The sequence below is a fragment of the Aplidium turbinatum genome, chromosome 10 (genome assembly GCF_918807975.1).
Source record: "Aplidium turbinatum chromosome 10, kaAplTurb1.1, whole genome shotgun sequence".
Taxonomy (NCBI): domain Eukaryota; kingdom Metazoa; phylum Chordata; class Ascidiacea; order Aplousobranchia; family Polyclinidae; genus Aplidium; species Aplidium turbinatum.
In genome coordinates this window covers 20298332-20322738 of record NC_137481.1, presented here as the reverse complement: position 1 = coordinate 20322738, position 24407 = coordinate 20298332, and the positions used below count along the sequence as shown (strand labels likewise).

Here is a 24407-nt window from a genome sequence, read left to right as displayed (position 1 = left end):
CCTCTTAGCGTGGCGTGCCTGCCTCTGCTTGCTGGTTTGCTTCTGCTGAGTGCTGACCAGGGATGCCAGCGACAAATTTCCAATAAACTTAGATTGTGTGCTAAAAAAAACCCAGATGAGGCAAAAAAAACCCAGGTCCAGAAAATATGTAGTAAAGCGGTAAAAAAAAACTGTGTGTGCTTTCAGCACCATTTCAAATCATTACACAGAAGCCTCAGAAAGCTACAAATAGTGACACGTACAATCGTATATATAATTATACAATATACATGCTTATGCTGGTATGGTAGTTAATATATATACAAAAACAAGAGCTTGGTAGGCCTATATGGGCTCACAGCAAAGATTTTTGTTCAAAATTGCCTTCATGGTAAAGCGTCTAGCTAGCAAGGTTCAGTGTGTGTTTAACCAAAATTTCTAAAACTGACTAGATGTATGAGTGTATAGGCTAGCCATTGAGGTTAGTTTTGACTTTTGAACTAAACTTTTTGCTGTGCGAGTTGTAGACTGCAGCTGAGGAGAATCATTATGCTTGCTTACTGCTTACAGTTTGGTGTACAACTATACGATAACTTGGTTCTTAGCAATAAACCCTGCTTAGCCTTTCTCATTTGAACATAATGTTGAAAAGAATAACTCAAATTCACAATAACTAAATGTTCAGTAACACAAATACTACTCCAATATTAGTCATCCACATTTTCATAAAGTTGGATCAATTCTTCCTTCCTTCCATCCTGTGCCTCACTAACTGCAATAGCTGATGCAAAAAACATTACCGGTACCATATCATTTTTGTGTCGGCTGCATAGCCGAGTGGTGAGAGCCCTAAAACGGCAATCGAAAGGGCGCCGGTTCGACACCGCCAAATCTTCAACCACCAGGTGTAGCCTAAGCTTGAATACCACAAACAACCATCATTTTTGTGTTGCAGTGTAGACCATTTATTGAAGATCCCAGTGTCTTAATACCGTGCAAGCTTTGTACAAAGTTAAAAACCAAAAAAACCTAGATTTGCCTAAATTTGAAATAAAAAAACTTAAAACCCAGATGCGGTCAAAAAAACCCAGATCTAGGTGGAAAAACCAAGCTCTGGCATCCTTGGTGCTGACTGCGACACAGTCTGCGAGTAAATCGGTATCAGACTAGTGCTGCCAGATCTACGGAGGCTAGCTTCCCTGAAACGAAGAACTGCAACTACATGGAATTTATGTCATGCAATTTATTAAAACGTAACTAAACAAAGTTAAACAGATTCGGATTCGGAGAATCCGGCTCCGGATCCAGCTTGGGAAAAATTGAATCCAATCCGGATCCGAAAAATTTCTTCAAATCCGGCAGGATCAGACTCCAAAAATCCGAATCCTGAACAACACTGGTTAAAAGCCTCTACAAGTATGAGAAACTACCAGGAATAAATCGATGGGGTTTTGTCGGTACGAGGATAAAGATTTAAAATCCAATTCAAACCAAATTTGAGAAACGTTTGAGAAGGTAATATATTCTTTGTTTGAAACATCACATTGATATTGGCCAGAATTTTTCCAGCCGGTGGAAATCTAGCTTTTTTAGACCTCTCCGATGTTGATGCGTAGTTTTTTCGAAGAGATGGTCAGAAATAAAAACAACTGAACTGAAAAAGTGTAAGGTGATTGATTTGGGTACTACTGGCAACACCAATTTATTGTTGTTTTTCATACAATGTGCCTGAAGAAACTTATCAGCTTTGAGAATCTTTCCCAGCGGTCATTTCCTGTTTGAAAGCCTCTGTTCAAAATTTACTCATGTTCAAAAAGACTTCTGTAAGTAACATGTTATTTTTTCTACTGTTACAAATCACATATATTGAATTTTGTTTATTATTATTGTAACTGTCTCCGCCGCCAGTGTAGCCAAATCGTTTGGCATCCGCTGGCTTCGATCAGTCTTTCAACAAGGTTGATAGGATCTCCATTCTGGTTTGTCCTTTGCGATGTTTTGCAATCGATGGAGATGTGGTGTGCTGAGCAGGGATCCCAGGCCAGCTTTTCTGATGTCAGATCTTAGCAGTTGTAATAAGTTGGTACGATGACGTCCGGTTCGGCCTTGGTACTTTTTGCTGCCAATTATTGCAAATTCAAGGGCTTTCTCGGGAGGTGAGTCCTGGTGAAGTCTCAGAATGTGTCCAAACATGTTCCATCTCATGGTGGAGATCTTGCAAAACAATGGTTCACTGTTGCATATTTTAATTTTGTGTAGGACATTGCAATTTGATAAAGATGATTTAGCTTAAATTATAAAGCTTTGATAGAGAGTTTGTCTTGTTGTAGACTACATACTGTACCATTGGAATACAAAGCCATGTAACATAATCAGATTTAAAATATTTACGTTTATTTTTAACATTTACAGAAAACAAAAATTTATTGAAATGAATTTCACATCAACTAGAGCTGGGAAACATTTGAATTGTAAGCACAAAAGTGCAATTAAAGATGATACTTTCTCATGTGCAGCATGTAAAAACAAAGCAGTGGCTTTTTGACCGGCTCCGGTCTTTTAATCTGAAACACTATTTGACCGGTCATGACGTCACTATATAGGCACTTTTTTTCTTTTTCTCTTTCAAAGCAAAAGATGAGAAGAGAAGAAAAAACTGCCTATATATATAAGTTCTAATTTCTACAATAGTATTCAACTGGATCAATGGCGCGTACGTTACCTCTCGAGCTAATGTTCTAGAGCAGCGGTTCTTAAACTGGGGGGCGCGCCCCCCTTGGGGGCGCGAAAGGTTCACAAGGGGGGCGCGAGCGATGTCAAACTATGTGACTAAACGTCGCGTAATGAAAATTTGGGGTCGTAATGAAATACTTTAATTTAGTCTAGTGCCGGTAGGTTGTAGTCTTGCCATGATGTCAATTGACCGCAACCGTCGGTATGAAAATTATGTTGAACGATAAAATATAATAAATACTATTTGAATAAGGTTGCATAAGGATTTGGATATTGAATAAGCGCTTAATTGATACCGTGTAATTCTTATTCTTACTTAATAAGCATATAGAGTGCTGTGGCTGCAAATGGCAGCAAATTCCAAGAAAGAAAATGAAAAGTGTCCACTGTGCTTTAAGATAGTGGAAAAAAGTGGCGTTCAATGTGATCTTTGTGATTATTGGCATCATTCCCATTGTGTAAAAATGCCAAAAGAAACCCTATTGGTTCTCTCGAAAAATGACAATGAAGCTAAGTGTGGTGGCATCCGATGGATTTGTCCAGGATGCCAAAGAGGATCTAAAAAAATCATGTCAATTATAACCCAACTAAGAAATGAACAGGGCCAGAAGATTGAAAAACTTGAAAGTGATTTGAAAGAGCTGAAGTCATTAACTGATGCTGCTGATAAAAGGACTGTTGACAATGTTGATATGCATGTATCGACCTTAAAAGAAGAGGTAACTAAAATCAAATGTGATGTTTTTGAAGCTAAGGAACAGCAAAAACGTCAGCGTAATGTTATTGATTCTGGTTCAGGTGTACATTGTGTATTTGTTGATATTATGAAAGCATTTGATACTGTCCCACACAAGAGATTAGTAGCAAAATTGAAAGCATATGGTGTAGAAGCATCACTCCTGCATTGGATTGAAAACTTCCTGCAAGAGAGACAACAAAGAGTCACAATTAAAGGTGCATTCTCCACTTGGACTCCAGTAAAGAGTGGTGTTCCCCAAGGGAATGTTCTCGGACCCATTTTATTTCTGTGCTACATTAATGATCTGCCAAATGACATGAAAACCACTGTGAAGATGTTTGCAGATGACACAAAAATCTATAAAAATGTTAAGTCCATAAATGACTGCCTGTCCTTGCAATGCGATTTAGATAAACTTGTTGCATGGGGAAAGAAATGGAAATTGAAATTTCATCCAAAAAAGGGCACCACAATGTCTATTGGGAAGCACACACCCAGCTTTGATTATAAATTTAAAAATACCAGTGGAACATCTACAGTCCTCAAAAGCATTGAGAATGAAAAAGACCTTGGAGTGATTTTTGACAACAATTTAACCTTCAACACCCACATTCAATCGGTAGTATCTGGTGCAAACAGGCTTGTTGGATTAATCAAGAGATCATTTACATTTCTCGATATTTCTCAAAAACGTCAGCGTAATGTTATTGTTTTTGGGATGGAAGAAGAAGCGTTTGAAACAGAAACTCAGCGACGCGATGAAGAGGGGAAAAAGTTGTCTGAGGCAATCAGAGCAGTTTTAGGCTGTGAAATACCAATGTCAAACAATCGAAGATTGGGAACCAAAAAGGTTGACTCCAATACTTCCAATAGACCGTTACTTGTTTCTTTGGATTCACTTGAGGACAGACATAAGCTGTTAAGAAATTCATACTCAATCAAGATGTCAAAAAACTTTCAATTCAGAGCAGATCGTACACCCAACGACAGATTGATGTGGAAGAAACTGATGCAAGAAAGACAGATAAAGAGAGATGCATGCACCACCGAAGAAGAGAAATTGTCATGGAAGATAAGAGGAATGAAAGTTGTGAAGGTAAACAAAGATCATTAAACCACAAAATCAAGATCTTATATGCAAATGTTGATAGCCTTTGTAACAAGAAAAATGAGCTGTGTGGTTGGATAAGTGTATCTAAGGCGAAAATTATACTAGTAACAGAAGTAAAACCCAAAAACTATGTGTATCAGTTAAATGAAGCAGACTTTCAAATAAAGAACTTTGACCTTTTTGCAAATATTGGTGGGAATGGGAGAGGAGTACTCATTTATGTACATACTCAATTCAGAGCAATCAAGTGGGAAAAATGTCAAGGTGTCATAGACACTGTGGCAGCTAAAATCTCGTTGACTGAATCCATAAGCATTATATTGGCATGCGTTTACCGAAGCCCAAATAACTCTGAAGATGGTAATAATGAAATAAATGATTATGTGCGAAATCTTGCTTCTAATGCAGTAAATAATGAATTACCGGTAGTAATACTCGGAGACTTTAATTACCCTGCCGTAGATTGGTCGACCCCTATGTGCACAGCACCCCAGAGCCACCCCGCACATGCATTCTTAGAAGCCTGCAGAGACTCATACTTAAATCAGCATGTCCTCGAACCAACTCGAATGAACCCAAATGGTCAAGGTAACATTCTAGACCTTGTCTTCACTAACAATGACAATTTGATATGTAGTGTAGAAATTGGACCTCTTATTGGCAAAAGTGATCATTGCTCCATTGAGATTATTGTAAACATTGAAAAACCTATCTGGAGACACAACAATTATAAACAATTCTTTCAATACGGAAAAGGAGACTACAATGGTGTAAGGGAATCTCTCAAGAAGGTCAAGTGAGATCTACTGCTCGAAGATAGCCGGGATGTCGAAGAAATGTGGGAGAAATTTAAAAACAAAATCTTGGAAGCAAGAAATAGTTTATCCCAAAATCACAGGTCCTCAATCATCCCCAATATGAGTGTAAATGGATGAACAGTGCCATTCTGAAGAAAGTGAAAGAAAAACGAAAACAATACAGAATCTGGAAAAGCACTGGAAGCAGAGAAGAATTTCGGAAATACAGTCAAATTAGAAATCAGTGTACAAGTCTCATACGAAATTCTGTAAAAAACATTGAAAAGAACCTGGTTGTGAACATGCAGGAAAATCCAAAAGCATTCTGGAAACATGTCAAGAGTATGACGAGTCATCAAGAAAAAGTTTCGGAAATTGACACACCAGATGGAAGAACAACTGACGATACTGAAATTGCTAATGCTCTAAACAGTGCTTTTGCATCTGTATTCACAGAAGAAGAAGATGATAAAATCCCACAACCAGTATGTGTTCCTGTTCCTGTGCCCATGGAGAAACTCCACCAATCTGTTGAAGATGTCGACAAGTTATTACTGTCTCTTGACAGTAACAAGGCTATGGGACCGGATGAAATCCATCCAAGATTGTTAAAAGAGGCTCATTCAGAAATTAAATATCCACTGCAAAAAATCTTCAACCGATCTCTTGCAACATCAAAGTTACCAACAACATGGAAAGAAGCAAATGTCACTGCTGTCTTCAAAAAAGGAAACCGGCACTAGGGTGCATCGTCTCCCGCTTTTTTTTGAAACTGGTTTCGTAACATTGAGAAGTGTGTTCCACTTCAGGAAAAATTCAGCCAAAAATTTTTTTTTTTGTTCAGGGACCCCCCTTCCACTCGCGCATGGCCCCCCCAAATTGCGGACAGAAAAATTGCCATAACTCCAAAACTAAAATGCTTAGACATAAAGTGTTTGGTATTAAATTCATTGTAACTATATGATTTGATCCAAATTTGGTGAATAAAACATATTTTACAAAGAAACAAAAAAATTTTGCTACGTTCGTTGAAAACGTCCGTCTCTTTTTAAAGCTTTATTCAAGTTTTGTACCATCAATCAACTATTCAGTCCTCGACATTAAGGGTCCACGTCTTTTAGGCGCAGACAGTTAGGCACCGGTCAAATGAGCGCGCACACTGTGGCGTCTGGATATTTAGGTGTGGAGCACTGTGGCGCCCGTTCATTTAGGTGCTATTCCTAATAAAGTCTGCAGATTGTATCAGCTCAGCTTTGGCAAAACCTAGATGAGGTTTTGATGGAAAACTAAGTTACTCTTCACTCAAGCCTACCACCCGCTTGTGTATAGGCTATAGTATATTTTTTACTGATGTTTACTTTAGTGTAGTTATTATTTGACTCATATAACTAAAAGTGAACTCAGTCATGTTCGGAAACTTGAATAATTTATGGATAAAGCTGTCGACGATGCAAACCTGGACTAACAACAAATAAATGCCGAACATGCGCATTAAAAAACAATATATTTTTCTATTCAATTAACATTTTGTGTGAAAAGCATTGCCGGTTCAAGCAGCTTCACTTACGGAAGCCATAACATATTTTTCTATTCAATAAAACATTTTGAGTGAACAGCATTGCCCTACCTGCCAAGCTGATACAATCTGCAGACTTTACTAGGAATAGCACCTAAATGAACGGGCGCCACAGTGTTCCGCACCTAAACATCCTGACACCACAGCGTGCGCGCCTATTTGACCGGCGCCTAACTGTCTGCGCCTAAAAGACTTGCTCCCGAAATTAAAGCAAACTGCTTGGTGTGCCCTCTTTCAATCCTAAAATAGAGCAATCATAGCTGATTTCACTACTGAATTATTGGATGCATGGAACTGTTTTGTTGATGGTGCTATCAGCATGGTATTGACACTACATCAACAAACACTGGCCTTTGGTCTGGAGGTTGTGCTGAATTGCAACAGAAATTGAAGAAGTTATTGCTATGGTATGCATGCTGAAAACAGGTTGGAAAACTAATCGTAGGTAATGCGTTTGAAGCACTGAGTATTGAAACATCTCGATCGCCTGAAATAACTATGTTTGTTCACTTTCGTACTCACTTCAACATTATTTCTCAAGACCTCATCTCTTTCCCACCTTATTTAGATAGCCTACATAGTCATACAAGTGCTTGTCAATCAATAAAATGAATTTCCTTGAAACCTTGAAAGAAGATGCTGTAGCTCTTGCAACCCAGTTGCTTACAAAAAATGATGATAGATATTTACCTCGAGAAGACTACAGAGAACTATGGGAGCTGGGTCTATTTAGTTTCAACTATCCATTGCCATGCAAGAAGCCATTTAAATTTAAACAACCAGGAGCTATTCACAAAGCTCGGTGGTTGGCTAAAGTTATTTATGCCATAAAGTTATCACTATTGTCTGGAAGGGCTGAAGAAGTAATGGATCCTGCTTATCCCAAGAACACTTGATTTCGCAGCCAAAGGAAACTAATAAGTTGAAAATGTTTGCAACGTTCCTCCTGACCTATATGTGTATGTGCCATGGTGGTTTCGTTGCAGTTCAGGAGTTTCTGCACCATGGGCAGACCTGAAGTTAATGAAAACTTTACATTTGTTTGAGAAGATTGATCCCATTGTAGCTTCTAGTGCTTTGAAGAAGCTGGGTCTCCACCTCTGGTACTTAACTGAGGAAACGATTCCTCTTTCTGTTTGATTACCATGTTCCAGAGGAAACGAAAAGAGGAATTGTTACTGCTTTGTCGAAAATGCAAGCAGCTGATAGTTCAATTCAGGAACCTCTGAAAAGAAAAAGTAAAGGAAAGCTTTCCCGACACAATTAATGCCAACACTTCACTGATTGATTTGATTGGTAAAGAGTCCTGGTATCTCTTTAAGCTGTTTAAAGTAGCCTACACCCAATGTTTTTTTGAAAAAAATGTTAGAGTGGGAACAAGATAGTCAGTATGAACTGGCCAAATCAAAAGCAGAAATGTTAATGGTTGTAAATGACTGCTCTGAGCGTGATGTCAAGCTGGCCACAGATTTTCGATCATCAACTCAAAATATCCAAAACTTTGAAAGCATTCTTCAGGTGGTTGAACAAAGCAGATCTAAGACACCAAATTTGCGGCAAAAACCATAGACTGTTGCAGTTACATCCATCTAACAAGCTTGCAACTCCACTTTCAAAAGTGGACTTTGATTGTGGGACAAAGTTGGAGTTCTGTGCATAACTATATCGCCACATAATTTCCAGACGCCCGTGAAATGTAATTATTTAAAACAGCTTTACTACAAATACTATCCCATTCGCCTGAAGAATCTATTCTCCCGAAGGGAGCTAGATGAAAACGTTCGTTGGACCCCCCTTTTTAAAGCCGTTTTCAAGGCTATTCTATGAGACAAAGTCTGCCTTTTTTTAAAGTTTTATTGAATATTATTATAACTATTAGTAATGAAACAGAATTCACTTTAGGCTTATGGATACTTTTAGTTCATCTAGTGACATTATTGTAATATTTGCGAGGGAACATACATAAAACGAACAGTGCATTGTCATTTCATAGCTTTTTTTTTTATGTATGCATTCGAGTGAACAGTGTCTCGTGAAGAGTAAAAAAATTGTTTCTTTGTAAAATAAGTTTTATTCACCAAATTTGGATCAAATCATATAGTTACAATGAATTTAATACCAAACACTTTATGTCTAAGTATTTTAGTTTTGGAGTTATGGCGATTTTTCTGTCCGCAATTTGGGAGGGCCATGCGCGAGTGGAAGGGGGGGTCCCTGAACGAAAAAAAAAAATTTGGCTGAATTTTTCCTGAAGTGGAACACACTTCTCAATGTTACGAAACCAGTTTAAAAAAAAAGCGGGAGACGATGCACCCTAACCTGCTCTTAATTATCGACCGATCAGTCTTACCCCCATTGTATGCAAACTCTTGGAAACTTCTGTCAGGAACCATTTAGTACAACACATGCAGGCAAATGATCTTTTCTCAAAGGATCAGCATGGCTTCAGGGGTCAAAGATCGTGCTTGACTCAACATATTGAAGTCCTAGATGATTGGACAAGAGCGATAGATTCTGGTTCAGGTGTGCATTGTGTATTTGTTGATATTATGAAAGCATTTGGTACTGTCCCACACAAGAGATTAGTAGCAAAATTGAAAGCATATGGTGTAGAAGCATCACTCCTGCATTGGATTGAAAACTTCCTGCAAGAGAGACAACAAAGAGTCACAATTAAAGGTGCATTCTCCACTTGGACTCCAGTAAAGAGTGGTGTTCCCCAAGGGAGTGTTCTCGACCCCATTTTATTTCTGTGCTACATTAATGATCTGCCAAATGACATGAAAACCACTGTGAAGATGTTTGCAGATGACACAAAAATCTATAAAAATGTTAAGTCCATAAATGACTGCCTGTCCTTGCAATGCGATTTAGATAAACTTGTTGCATGGGGAAAGAAATGGAAATTGAAATTTCATCCAAAAAAGGGCACCACAATGTCTATTGGGAAGCACACACCCAGCTTTGATTATAAATTTAAAAATACCAGTGGAACATGTACAGTCCTCAAATGCATTGAGAATGAAAAAGACCTTGGAGTGATTTTTGACAACAATTTAATCTTCAACACCCACATTCAATCGTAGTATCTGGTGCAAACAGGCTTGTTGGATTAATCAAGAGATCATTTACATTTCTCGATATAAAGATGTTTCTTATCCTGTTCAAAACATTAATACGACCCAAACCAGAATACAACAACACCATTTGGCACCCATACCTCAAATACAACATTGTATCTTTAGAAAGTGTGCAGCGCCGAGCAACAAAACTTGTCCCATGTCTCCATGACCTGCCTTAAGATGAAAGACTAAAAAGACTAGACCTACCAACACTAACATTTAGAAGACTCCGAAATGACATGATTCAAACTTTCAAGTATCTTCAAAATTTTTATGATGTTAATGAAAAAGAAATTTTTTCCTTACATGAAGGTGTCCACAACACTCGAGGTCACAAATTTAAATTAAAAGTCAGTACCTTCAAAACAACAAAGCGAAGAAATTTTTTAATCGAATCCGAATCGGATCGTAAATGAATGGAATAAGTTACCCGAGCAAATTGTCACAGCACCTAGTTTAAACAGCTTCAAAGCAAGACTGGATCACCACTGGCGAAATAGAGAAGTCAAATTTGACCCAATTGGGTAGTCATATTTTGCAAGTACTGGCCGCCTCCACTAATGTTGACATTCAGTACATCTTGTAACTTGTACAGTATATAACGTATGTAGCCCATTATTGTATGATGTATTGTATACCTATCTCTACTGACAGTTATATTCTATGTTATATGGTGTCTCCAGCCCCAGGTGTTTTTGTTTGATTTTAGTGTTATGCTGTGCCTTAAATAAGATATGTATCATCTAGGTATTATTGACTCGTTTTTCTTGGTGTTTTGTCTCTTGTTTATGACTTCCTTGTTGGTATTCTATTTCGTTTTTTTTTATTTATTAATATTGCTACGTAAGTTATGAAGGTGAAAAAGCACTGCTGTGCTTGCAACACCATTATTATTATTATAACCAATCGTAACAATTGATGCATTGTTACACTATCATTTCTGTAATGTGCTGACCAAAAGTAGCCTTACCGTTCGCAGTATGATTTCAAAGTAGCCTAGCAACCTTCCAGAATGGAAGATGACAAGAAATCCCTTTCGTGTTAACGAGGACATTCTTCCCGACGGTTTGCAAGAGGAATTCTTGGAAATAAAGTGTAACTCCACTGCAAAAGACGATTATGAAGCAATGCCACTAACTAATTTTTGGGTTAAATATTTGCACATATACAAGGGAGTGGGTAGCGTGGCAATACGCACACTTCTTCCGTTTTCGTCCACTTAATTATCTGTGCGAAAGTGGCTTTTCTACACTTTTGAACATAAAATCAAAATATCAAAGCAAACTTATTGATTGTGAAGCCGATCTGAGGTGTGCATTATCAGCTACAAAGCCTCGAATTAAACTTTTGGCTTCCGAAAAACAATTACATCCCTCACATTGATGAAAGCTAAGTATAAATTCCTGTAGTCATGCGGTGGGGCGCAAGTTTGGATGGCACGTCAAAGGAGGGCGCGGCTCAAAAAGTTTAAGAACCCCTGTTCTAGTGGGAATGAGTTCGATACTACCCGGAAGCGTTTTTTTTAAACTAAATTTTGACCCAATGTGACTCAATCGTTAGGCTGCTGCATTTTTGTGGTTAATTGTTAATTTGAATAGCCAACAACCCAATTTCTTATGTCTTTTCAACTATGAGTAATCAAGGTCAAATATGAGTAATAAATTTTTTCTCAGTGTAACGTGTAGAAATGACTGATTAAATGCACTATGTTTGCACTTTAAATGAGTATTGGTGGCTGTACTATCTAGCAGTAACCTTTTGATTTCTAAAGGGTTTATCGATGTACCGGTATATATATTTTTAACTTTTTGGTTTGTAATCTTTTCCTTTTATTGGTGCATGTGTTTGGGTAAATTTATAATGTTTTGTTTTACAGAAACCTGGAAAGAAGCGTGCACAAAGAAGAACACATCAAAGCAGCAGTGAAAGTAACAGTGAAAATGAATCTACTGTTGTCAGAAAACAGAGAAAAACTACCCATAACTTCATGAAGCAATCGGTAACATGTTTTGGTTCATCAATTTTGACGATCTTGAATAATGTGCATTATCATATAGACATGCTGTTAAAAATACTAATTTAACGGTGGCATGGAATTCTTGTCATTGTACTATTGATTTTTGTTCATAATATTTGCAGAAGCACCACTTTTAATTTACAATAGCCTACCCGATCTTTTATTGATATAATGATTTGTTGATTTAATGTGTCATAAGAACCAGTTCAGCTTAAAAAAATGTTATAATATATTTTCTAAATACATTTTGTGTAGTTTGGTAGTTCTATTGATTGCAACATTTGTAATATTGGCTTTTCAAAAAAATTTGGTTTAGTAGACTCTCAAAATATTCTGACTAATAAAATGATATTAAAGATTAACTGCATCTTTTGAGTGGCGAGTGAATTTGCGAAGTCAGATCCCAGTTAAAATGTGCAATGTAAACGAGATACTTTAACTTTTCAAACATAACAAATATTTCCTTTTTTTATTGCAATTTTTCACACTAGGTCAGTGAAATTCATTTGGTGTTCTTTAATATATACCCCATCCCATTTGTGGGGTAAATACAACATATTTTTTTTAAATTTCAGTATAAAATTTTTCATTGTGTATTGTGCTACCTATGTGTTTTATGGTATTCGTTTTCATTGTGATGTATAAATTTACATCTTATTTAGTCTGAAATACCTTTAGACAGATGTAGGTAGAATATCAAAAAAAGTGTTACATCTGACATATCATGTATGCTTAATGTTGAAATTGTATACCGGTTTGCAGTTTACCTTTTCTCTCAATCGTATACCATTTCTTTCAAGCAGCTATCGACCTTATCAATCGGTAATTTTTCAGTCTAATAAAAAGAAGAATGAAGCAGCAAAATATTCAAGTAGTTCATCTGAAAGTGAAGAAGAATCTTCCATTTCTGTTTCATACAAATCGTCACAGAGCGCAGTAAGAAGTTTTCGATTTAAAAGCCTTGATCAGGGGTGTCCAAACTTTTCCCAGACGGGACAGATTTGGTAATGCGGAAGTGCCCGCGGACCAACAGTCTCTGACTATCTATCTTGTTTTGTGTAAAGAAAGATAAAACAATGTCATAAACACTGTCTTAAAATTGCACAGCCACTGAACCTAGAAAAGAGATAGAAAAATGAAAACTTTTTTTTGACAATAGTCCTACAATTACAATTAACACTTGCAAGTGCAACAAGGGCGATTTAAACTTTGTTAGACACAAAAGAAAAGTTGAATTCGCAATTATGACGCAAGAATGATTTTAACTTTTCTCACCTAGATCTGTTGGTGTAAAAGTACTGTATTCATCAATTAAAAAAATGTAAATTGAATTTGTATGATTTATGTGTGTCTGAGGGTCAGAAACAATACATTGTGCAACAACAGGCGCGGGCCATACAAAAACGTATCGCGGGCCAGACTTTGGACACCCCTGGCCTAGATGAAGAGAACTCTTGTTAAGCTGATGATACTATGCATATTCCCTAGTAACACTGTAGTAAACCTTTCTATTCACTAAATGCAACCGATATGCAAGGCTTCCATTGTGTTTTACTTATTGCTTTTTCAGCTGTTTGTTGCATCACACTATATCAGTGGTTCTCAAACTTTTTCAAAAAATTTGTTGAACGGTCCCCTTGCGATTTTTTCAACGACTCACGGTCCACCAAAAACTTAAGGCAAATTATCGCAAAAACTGTAAATAATAATTTATTTGTTACATGCAATTAAAAATGCACACGTCAATAAAATGGGTGCGCCTGCTTAGGTCTTATCAGTTCTATGTTAGGTTCCGTTTGGTTCAATATGATCTTGATATTATGCATTACATCCAACATGTTTTGAGCTAGGTATCAATGTGACATTGACTTCTGTATCTTTGACACCACCTGCGACAAAATGTTTTCCGATAGCTCAGATATTCTCCTACTCACAGTGTCGTTTGACAGAGACACTTGCTTCAGCTTTTGAACTTCAGATTCTCTCAAAACGATTGATACAATAACTTGGCAATAAGGCAAGATCAGTTGTTCTCCGATGGTGTGAGGCTTCTTAGCGATAGCTATTTTTCTTGCAACTTCGTAGGAGGCCCAACCCTGTAGTATTTTCCTTCCATTGATTACCAGTGTTATCAAATTTTGACAAACTATTAGCTTGCCGTTTAAAAAAATCTGCATCTTTGTTTTGATTATCTGGATGATGTGCAACCAAATGTCTTTTCAGCTTGCTAACTTGTTAAAACTTTACACTTACAGCATAGCACGCACTGCGGCTTTTCTTCTCCTCCAGAATGTATCACAGTGAAACCAAATTGAACATAGGAATCATTGAATCTTAATTTTTTTCGAGGCTGAGCCATTTTCACTTTTTGTACTCAAATTTAAGTTAAAAATTCAATTAGTAAAGTTATTAATTTTTGGATAATTTGACTAAGGCTAAAAAACCTAAAATTTCGGAAAGGCATTCAGTTCAAAACTTAAATCAGTAAAAATAACCAGACTAATCAACTTCGCCTACCTCCTTTTTAGTCAAGTATATTTCGTAATTCTGTTCTTGATCTGGTAAACACGAGTGTTGTAGGAGTACGTCACCACCATGCACTCCTTGATGTCACAAAGGCGATAGAATCGAAACAAAGGCTATCACAATCAAACGAAAGGCCACGCTTTAAAACTGTGTGAAGGGATGCCAAGCCAGCTTACTAAAATATATTTTTTAACTTTAGGTTGGAAAATAAGTTGCCTGAAAATTTTTACTTTTCACAAATTTTTTTTCTTCGGGATTGTGTTAATTTTTTTGGAAGGTGCTTCGCAGTCCCAGAAAATTGTTTCGCGGACCCCAGTTTGAGAACCACTGCCCTATATAAAGGCATTGCTAAATTCTTTGTCTCATGACAAACTGAGTGCTTCACAAACCTTTTGCTTATACTTCAAAGATTGGACAAATGGGTGAAGAAACTATTTGTTCTACTTTAAAGCAAGTATTTAATACTGTGTACGGTCGTTCTCGGTCCATAGGTTTAAAAAAAATCATATTCCAATCACATGCAGCTGGGTATATAAATAGATTCCCGGACAGTAAAATCAGTCATTTGTACGAAGGACGAATTTTGCTGTGTGGGAAGCTGTTACTGCAATGGTGCATGTGACACTCTCCTAATTACCCGTCAACTAAGCGCGTTTAACATTCTCTGATTTAGAAACCTTCCGGGCCTGATGACATGGGAGCCACAAAAATCTACGAGCTGGATACAGAAAAAGACAGAGACGCTCAGGCTGTGTTTGAACGTGGGGAGAAACTGCAGGAGGATCTCAAGTCAGGAGAAGCAGACAGCGAAGTTTATCACGGAACAGCTGGCTATAGAAAGTTCATCAAAGCACGGGTGAGTTCGGAGCTTAGGTCTGCGTTTTTAAACTTTTTCTGACATTAGCACTCCTTTTGAACGGGTCTAGGCAAATTAGCACCACATATGCTTGCCGTCTCAGTGAAATTGCTTTATGAGTGGTATTTGGCTATCCTCCTCGATTGAGAATTTAAGCTACCTTAGGCAATGTGGTGTTGTGTTTTTTCCCATCTTGTAATATAGCTTCGTAGTTTCCAAAGCGTTCCTCTGGTTAAGAAACAATGTTTTGGTTAGTCTTCTCGTAATCAAAGCAAAAGATTTTTGTATCCAGGGTGAAAAACTGATGTTATCCAGGAAAACGTAGACAGCCACGGGGGAATAAATAATAGATTTTCGTCTTTAATGATTCCTACTAAGAAAAAAGTTAGGTTACAAGTTTGATGTAATGCTACGGATTCACGACATATTTTACTGCAGCTGAAAACAACATGTGCTGAGATCAATATATGGGAAATTGTTGAAATTTTAGGACACAGCGATGGGAAATGCCTCTTCTGGGATGGTACGGAAAGGACCAATTCGTGCACCAGAGCATCTGCGAGCGACCGTCAGATGGGACTACCAGCCTGATATTTGCAAAGATTATAAAGAAACGGGGTTTTGTGGATTTGGAGGTGAGCTTAAAAAAGTATCAGTCCTATGTTTTCAATACTTTGTTCTAAAAAGACTATGCTTGTATTTGTCTTGTCTTCGTAACTTATGTAGTGTAGAAATGTAAGGATGAAAGTCACAACTTGTGGTGTTTAGAAAGCATTATCGCCTTGTAATAGAATTCACTGCTAATCATGTAGCATTTCGACATTGTCACACACAACCTAGTATAGCAAGTGCTTGAAGTGAAAGACCTTCACTTCAAGCACTTGCTATGGTACCTGATCACTGATCATCTCTTCTCTTGATCACTGATCATCTCTTGTCGGCTGCGTAGCCTTGTGGTGAGGACGTCTGCGCGACGTTCGAAAGGACGTGGGTTCGACACCGCTCCAGAGCACGCGGCTGTGTCTCGGCAAAGACACTTAATGGCAAGCCAAACCAAGGGGAGCAGCTGACTCGAAGACTATATGTCACTTCGCTGCTTCCTGTCGTCTGTTGTATCGCATCTGTGATCGCAGTGTACTGTATGTTATCGCAATGGGCGCAAATAAAAGCATGATTATTATTATTATTATCTTCCACCACTTGTTCAGTTTCTTGTTTTCAAGTTAATGTCAACCTCATGGGAAGGCCGCGTGGCACTTATTCGAGTAATCCATAGACTACACTTCAGCAAGCGGAAACCTCGCTGACTAGGTCTGCGTCAACAGCTCAATGCCTCAGCAAGAATGCGTAACTGCCAGGATTCCCCTTTCAGAGGCTTTCTTAGTCCGAAAATAAAGATTGAACCAACGTCAAGTTACGTTAAAACAATGTTATTTTATGCAAATAGTTACTTTTCAGATTCTTGTAAGTTTCTGCACGATCGAAGCGACTACAAGCATGGCTGGCAGATAGAGCGAGAACTGACGGAAGGAATATTCGGGAAAGGACAAGATGAAAACTGGGAGGTGTCGGATAGCGATGACGATTTGCCCTTCAAATGCTTTATATGCAGAGAGAGTTTCACAGACCCAATAATCACGAAGTAAGCATGATTGCAACTGCCCTGGTCACCGCTTTGTACCATTCCACTGATGTTATTTCTTTATGTTAGTGACGTACTTTTGAGTGAATGCACCACACAATTTGGACTTTCTATAATAATTAATCATAGGGGTGTTGTCATGCCAACATCCAGGCATAGACCGAACTCAATTTGACGACACTAGGCGAGCAAGCTAAAAACCGTGATTCATGGAAACAGATGATCCATATTAATGCGCAATCTGCTTCAAGCGGAGATGGCGATTGAATATATACAATGTAACTTAATAATTACATCAAATATAGTTATTAGTTTCTAAAATCTCTACAGCCTCACCCTGAAAGGGAGGTCATCAGAAGGTTCATATTTAAATAGAATATGACCAAAATTAAAGTTTTAAAAGCATATGTAGAATCAATTCTAACCTACGGATGTGAATGCTGGACAATAAGTAAAGATATGAAGAAAAGACTAGAGGCTGCTGAGATGTGGTTTCTCAGAAGGATGTTGAGGATATCTTGGACTGAAAAGAAGAGTAATGACGAAGTTATGAAATTGGCAAATGCAGAAAGGAGATTAATAACAACAGTTAGAAGGCGTCAGATGCAATTTGTAGGTCATATTCACAGACATGGAGAGTTGGAAAAATTAGCTCTATTGGGGATGATACAGGGAAAAAGAAGCAGAGGTCGACAAAGATTAACTTATTTAAACAGCTTGAATCAATGGGCCACAAACACACCAGTTAAAACGAACGATTTTATACGAATGGCAAATGACAGAGAAGTTTGGAAGATCATGATCGCCAACGTCTGTATCAGATCAGGCACATAATCATCATCATATTTCAATCAAATAGATTCTATTTGAATAAGGTTTTAGAAAGTAATAACTATATTTGATGTAGTTTTCTCTGCTTGGTATTGAGCATTTTTTGTAGTATTACTTAATAGTATTTATTGCTTAATAATCATCAGATGCTTTCCATACCAGAGTTTTTTCACGCAGGTGCAAACATTACTTTTGTGAAAAATGTGCTTTGGGTCATTATCGAAAATCTAAGAGATGCTTCGTATGTGGAGAGCCTACCGCCGGCGTGTTCAACCCAGCTAAAGGTGTGGGAATTGGTTTGATCCAAATAATTATTGCAGAGGTTGTCAATATTTTTTGACCAGCACGTCTTTTTAATTTGCTGGTATACTGTTACATTCCGATACATTTGTTATGTGTATTGTCGATTTATCAACATATTGACGTACAATCAATGGTTAAAAACAAAACGCTATCAGAAGCAAAAAGCTACAAGGTTAGTAGGTAACAAATTTTAATGCACTGGGAAAGCTCGTAGATTGATAAGCATGTGTGAAAATCTAGATTTTTGTAACGCGACTATTATTATTTAGTATAATTTCAAGAGGGTTTATTTAAAACAAGTGATACCACCCTTCCTCTACACCAGTGGTCCTTAACGTTTTTTTGTTTTTTTTCTTGTTGGAACTTCTTTTAAATTAATACCCAGTTCTTGCACTCTCTCCTAGAGTAGCTGAAAAGTTATTGTCATCTATGAATCAGAATATTTATTAAACACGACTGAAGAAGTTACGGATTTTTTGCGCCATTTGTAACTGAACCAAATCATTAAGATTCTAACCTCTTAGTGGTGCACACACACACCTGGTTAAGAACAATGTATTGTATACCTGTTGGACAAATCACCGAACGACTGTATTCACCTTATCAACAATTTGCGTTAAAGGAGGTTTTTATTTCTCCTGTTTTTGTTTTAACCTTTATTAAAGTATTATATTCTTAAGAGTCCAGGAGTGCGTGTTTGTTTTTAATGGCTTTTTTTATTATTCGTGCTGTTGCAGATATAATTTCAAAATTAGAAGACATGACCGATCCTCATGGATGACGTGATTGACGTCACCCTGCGCCTCTGACGCGCTCAAGCGTTTCAAGGAAAGAGATCTCAAGCAAACAGAAATGAGAGCTGGAAGCCAAAAATCTGCAAATTATTACAACTGTCCGACGTGCCATCATTTTTATACTTTTTAATAGCCATATACTAGAGACTACTTGGGAAGTGATAGGCTACAGCAGCACATAAAAACTAAAGACTTTCTGGAGCCATTATTTGTTTTAAATGTAGGAAGTCGTCTACACTCTACAATCATCATTCACTGCTGCTGTGGTAATGTCAACATGAAAAATAAATGGATAGACCAAATAAAGAAAAGAAAGATTGTGATACCGGTACTGGTTTATTGAGAAGGTTGGGAGTTTCTAAATGACATGCACAGAAATTTTATTCTCTTGCAATGAGATATCAATGAAAGTTTCATATAAAATATAATCTACCTTTTTCACTCAACTTCATCATTAACATAATGCATGAACCGCAGTTGTCGGCAATGTTTCATTCGATATTGCGATAAATCACGTGATCAGCGATCGTAGTAAATCATAAAATATGGATCCGAGTAGAAAGTCTCCAATAAAGTTGATCTTCTGCTTTTTTAGAAATGCTGGCGGAATCTGACGATTTAAGCTGTGGTCAAAAAGCAAAAGTTGCTTTGCCCGTTTTTTTTTTTTATCGTTGTGTTTCCACTGTAGACGTTGAGGCGACCAGAAATTGAAACGAAAAACTAAAAGAAACTCATTCCAAAGAAACATCAAACTCGTCTTCTCTTCAAAATCCCAGCTTTACCTCGGCTTGGTGCACGTTCTGGGGTCGCTTTACTTTCAAACTCCTCACCAGCTTTGAGACGTAAAACTGAAATCTCCTGCTTCAATTTGTTAATTTCTCGCGATGATTCTTCTTGTAAGTGTTGAAGTTTCTGAAAAGATTTGGTGAGATCGTTCGGATTAAAAAATATGTTGATATTTTTTAGAATAGATGCTGTTTAAATATGGCACTGCACCGACGCCACTTTCTCGTAGCCTATAGGCCTAAAGTATTTTTTGATCTTATACAACGCATTATGAAGATTCTGACACTCCCTACAAGCGTTATATTTCAAGACCTACACAAAACCCTATCCATATCGTAAAAAAAGACATATATTCTCATGTTTTTATTATGTTCTCAACGTATTTGAGTTGTGAAATAAAACTTTTAATAACAAACATTTGCACGCCAAAAGTAGTTGATGGCCGACATATTACAGTTGATTTTCGACGTAACAACTGTAGGTGAGAAGATTTTAATCCAATTTCCAAATTCGTTTGAATTAACATGATGCATAAGCTACACAATACACATCGACTAAAAACTGCTCAGTGCTCACGTACGGTAGTGTGAAATAGCTTCCGCTAAAACTGGAAATGTGCTTAACGTTATTGGACAATTTAATTTCATATTTGTCCCACCTTTCTAAAGATGTCATTGCCAACAAAATTAGAGCTGCCGCCGCAATTTGATTGCAATCTGCTGTTTTGGGCTTGAATCAGAGCGATCTTGCCTTCGTACTGTAAAACATGTTCATTTCAGACATTGCGTTCATGGCCAGAAGTTTGTCTACGGTACTTTTCTTTTGTGTGTTAATCATAGTAATTAAGCAATATTTGTATAACAAAATGTAAAATTGAGGTTCAAAAAAGAAATTACTTTGGTAGGGGCTTGCTCCTCAGACATTATTAACACACTAAATCTTGTTTTAGTCGCTTTTGCGCATTTTTAGGCACAATAGACCAAATGTCGTTTAATCAGTTGGGTACGGTAAGCTTTTTTTTTGAATTTAGAATAGTAGCCTACTGCCTTAGTAGGTTATTTGAGATCAGTTAGCCAAACGATTTGTAGGCTATGGCTTAAATTTACTATTGAAACCAAAGTATGTTTAATTTCAAAGGGAAGAAAAAATTGCATGTTTTAATTTCAATTTTGGAGGACATCTTGAACCGCTAGTTTACTGGCTTTAACCTTTTTATTGGCAGTCTGCTCATGATTAAGTAGATTTCTGTCAAACTGCTTCAATCTTGAACTTAATTAAGCCAATGTTGTTTTTAGACTAGGATACTACATAGCCTACCTCCATCTGCAATTTAACCATATCGCTTTCGTGCTTCTTTTCCATTTCCTGTCTTATGTTTTGTTCGTCTTGTAAGTCATCTCTCAGCTCTTTTATGACATTCATATGTTTTTCTTTTTTTAACATGTCTAAAATTTTAATAATAACTTCTATTACTTGTTAGGCTATGTTGGCGTTAAAATATAACAATTACAGAATGAAAACTTTAGCGCACATGTGAGATGTGACAACTATATATATAGGCTACTCCAGATGCCAAATAGCCTTCGAGGGCCTACTCTGGACTGGCTACAAACTTAGAAAGATATCAAATGTAACCTATTCCGTTTGTAATAAATTTGCTTACTTTCTTTGTTCATGTCTTGCTTCAACTTCAGAATTTCTTGTGCGTTTTTACGCTGTTGTACCTTGTAAAGCTCTTCAAATTTAACTTTATCACGTTTTAGGTTTCCTTCTGCCTTTTCTGCTCTATCTTGATGCATTATTACTTGTTCCCGAAGGGATTTAAGTTCAACTGCAATGCAATTTTTTAATAAGCAGGCTACTTCTGTTGGTAGCAAAAAGAGTAACTGACAGTGAAAAAAAATTGTGTCAGGTTCTGGGACTTGAAGGAGTTATTTTACTTTGACCTAGCATTGGCAGTCAGAGCGGTACAAAAGTCGGGGTTTTAGAGTATCTAGGAGCCGCAATTTTCGCCGAAGTCGGAAATTTTTGGAAAAAAAATAGAAGCCGGAGTCTGATTTTTTGCCAGATGATGCTTTTATTCACGCTGTAGCCTACCTGTTAGCCTACTTTGTACTTTGTGCCCTCTTTTCTCGCTTAAGTCACAAATCAAAAGTCAAATTGTATAGATTTTACATGTTTTAGATTTTGAAACTGATACAGTTCAGTAACGTTAGTTTTGTGTTATAGTTATTGCCTTAGTGGTTAGTGTCAGTCGTGACGCGACAATTTATCGAAAGACCATTTATCGAACGACAGTTTATCGAAAGACAGTTCATCAAAACGACAGTTTATCGAAACGACAGTTCATCGAAACGACAGTTCATCGAAACGACAGTTCATCGAACGACAGTTTATCGAAACGACAGTTCATCGAACGACAATTCATCGAAGAGGCTAGGGGTTAGGGTTAGAATTAGGGGTTGGGGGTTAAGGGTTACGGTTAGGGTTAGATTTTAGGTTAGGGGTTAGGTTTTCGATTAACTGTCGTTTCAGGCCCGTAGCCAGCCGGGGGCCTCGCCCCCCCTGGCAAAATCCCAACATTCAAGAGCAACAGCTACAATTATAATGATTTTGCCCATTTAAATTTTTTCGGCCCCCCCTAAAAAAGTTAGCCCCCCTTGCTCTGCGGTCTGGCTACGGCCCTGTGTCGTTCGATAAATTGTCGTTCGATAAACTGTCGTTCGATAAACTGTCGTTTCGATAAACTGTCGTTCGATGAATTGTCGTTCGATAAACTGTCGTTTCGATAAACTGTCGTTCGATAAACTGTCGTAGTACCAGTGTCAGTGCATTGCACCAGTCACGTGCGCTTGATCACGTCGTGCCCCACTGTGGCTGTGAGTGGTTCGTAGTTATTGCAGCAGGACTTGGTAACCACACAGACTTATACACATAGATCTTGTCATGTTCAGACCTCTAGGCTAAGCAGGAGTCCAGAAAACCTGACTAATCCGTACACCTCTGCTGCTAGTCCCAGGTCTGCTACTTTTGCAGTCGTTTCCGCACTACATTCTTTTCGTAGTAAAGCACTTTTCAAATGAAAGCAATTACAATATTGAGGCCCTACTGCAGAGCAAGAGATATTACAAACAAATGTATAGGCTACCTGTTGTATGAAAGGCTAAAATTAAATCTAATTAAAAAAAGGAGTCATAGATAAGGGTATCGTCATGGTGATGGTGTAAAATCTATAGAATTAGGTTAGGCTACAGACCTTTATCATCTATTTGCTTTTGCAACATTCCTTGTAAAGATTTGACTGTCGTTTGCAATCTTGAGATGTTTTGTACATCTGTTGCATTGTTTGATTTGAGCAATACAATTTGACCTTGTAATAGTTTGTTTTGAGCTGCAAGATCAAGATTCTCTGTCTCCAAACGATTGATTGTCTAGAAACGACAAAAAAATGGAGCTTTGTTAAAAGAAGAGTTGCCAGATACACATAGAAGATTCGAACAGTATTAATCTGAAGTTTGAACATTTTAGGACAGTTAATAAAAAACTGTTTTATTTGTGGTCAAGCACTTCATTGATGTCACAGGAATTTATACATTGGCACAAATAAATGTCCAAATGATTTGCTAGCCGTCGAACACAGGGTATGAAATTAGGTCTTAGGTCAATATATTAGCCTATCGCTTTTTTGTCTGAATTTTAGGACACCTTGGTTGGCAGTTTACATACATTGGACTCACAAGATTGTGTTTTGAAGAATGAAAGCGCTCTCTAAATGCCCATGCAGAAAATTAGGTAACTGGTAAGAAATCTAGTTTTCTGGAGTAGAATTTTGGGGTGGGGCTTTGTTTATCCAAACAAGGTTTGAAAGAAATTAAGCAAAAGAGCCAATCTGAATGAAGATCCCCAAAAGATTCAGCCTTGTGTCATTTTATTTCAATTTTGAGTTGTGCACTGGACCGACTTGGCCAGTATGATCGATGTTATCATGCTCTTAAACTTAGGAAAATTAATAGCTTACAACAGCACTTAAAAAAAGAGGCAGAATGACTTTTCGCAAACCATAACCGACTTACGTTTTCCCAGAAAAGAACATCTTGAATACTTTGATCCAAATCATTGAGACCTGGCTGCTTTGTTGAAAAGTCACCACTTTCACGGAGCAAAATCGCTGTTGAGTTTTCACACTGAAAATTTTCATCCATATTTGTATCAACAAGAAAGATTAGTTTTTGACAAGCGGAATATGTTAATTCATTCTATTGTACCAGCAGGATGCAAAAATACCAGTAGAAGCGGTTAAAGACAAGCCAAAATGTTTTATACAAAACCGTTAGAGATTAGCTGCACCAGTTGATTAAGCCGACGTACTGACAATCTGCACCAGAGTTGCCAGATATACTTTAATTCAATTTATTGTTTGTGAACAAGTCAAGTTATTTTTTTCAATATCGCATTGGTTTTGAATCTTTATCCTCGGACTTACAAAGCCTTGATAGGTTATTCCTCGTAGTTTGACGTACTTGAGGTTTTTGACGCAGGGCCGGTTACCGAGATTGACAGTGCAGTTTCCGATTGTTGAAGTTTTGTTGCTGGGA

At 37.5% G+C, this 24407-nt stretch overlaps 2 protein-coding genes across 2 annotated transcripts; one reads left to right on the top strand and one right to left on the bottom strand.

Annotated features, from left to right (window-relative positions):
* Window positions 1-1622: 1622 nt before the first annotated feature.
* LOC145778093 (E3 ubiquitin-protein ligase RNF113A-like) lies at window positions 1623-19332 on the top strand. The gene is made up of 8 exons (XM_082589505.1): window positions 1623-1802; window positions 11934-12056; window positions 12909-13010; window positions 15274-15456; window positions 15947-16091; window positions 16915-17098; window positions 18107-18213; window positions 18970-19332. The coding sequence occupies exons 1-8, from the start codon at window positions 1785-1787 to the stop codon at window positions 19011-19013; spliced, it is 906 nt and encodes a 301-aa protein (XP_082445631.1). The 5' UTR covers window positions 1623-1784; the 3' UTR covers window positions 19014-19332.
* Window positions 19333-19643: 311 nt separating this feature from the next.
* LOC145778094 (uncharacterized) lies at window positions 19644-24173 on the bottom strand. Its single transcript, XM_082589506.1, has 6 exons — window positions 23886-24173; window positions 23069-23243; window positions 21476-21643; window positions 21130-21257; window positions 20471-20569; window positions 19644-19938 (listed from the first exon to the last, which is right to left on the bottom strand). Exons 1-6 carry the CDS (start codon window positions 24012-24014, stop codon window positions 19774-19776), a joined length of 864 nt encoding a protein of 287 aa, XP_082445632.1. The 5' UTR covers window positions 24015-24173; the 3' UTR covers window positions 19644-19773.
* Between the last annotated feature and the right edge of the window lie 234 nt (window positions 24174-24407).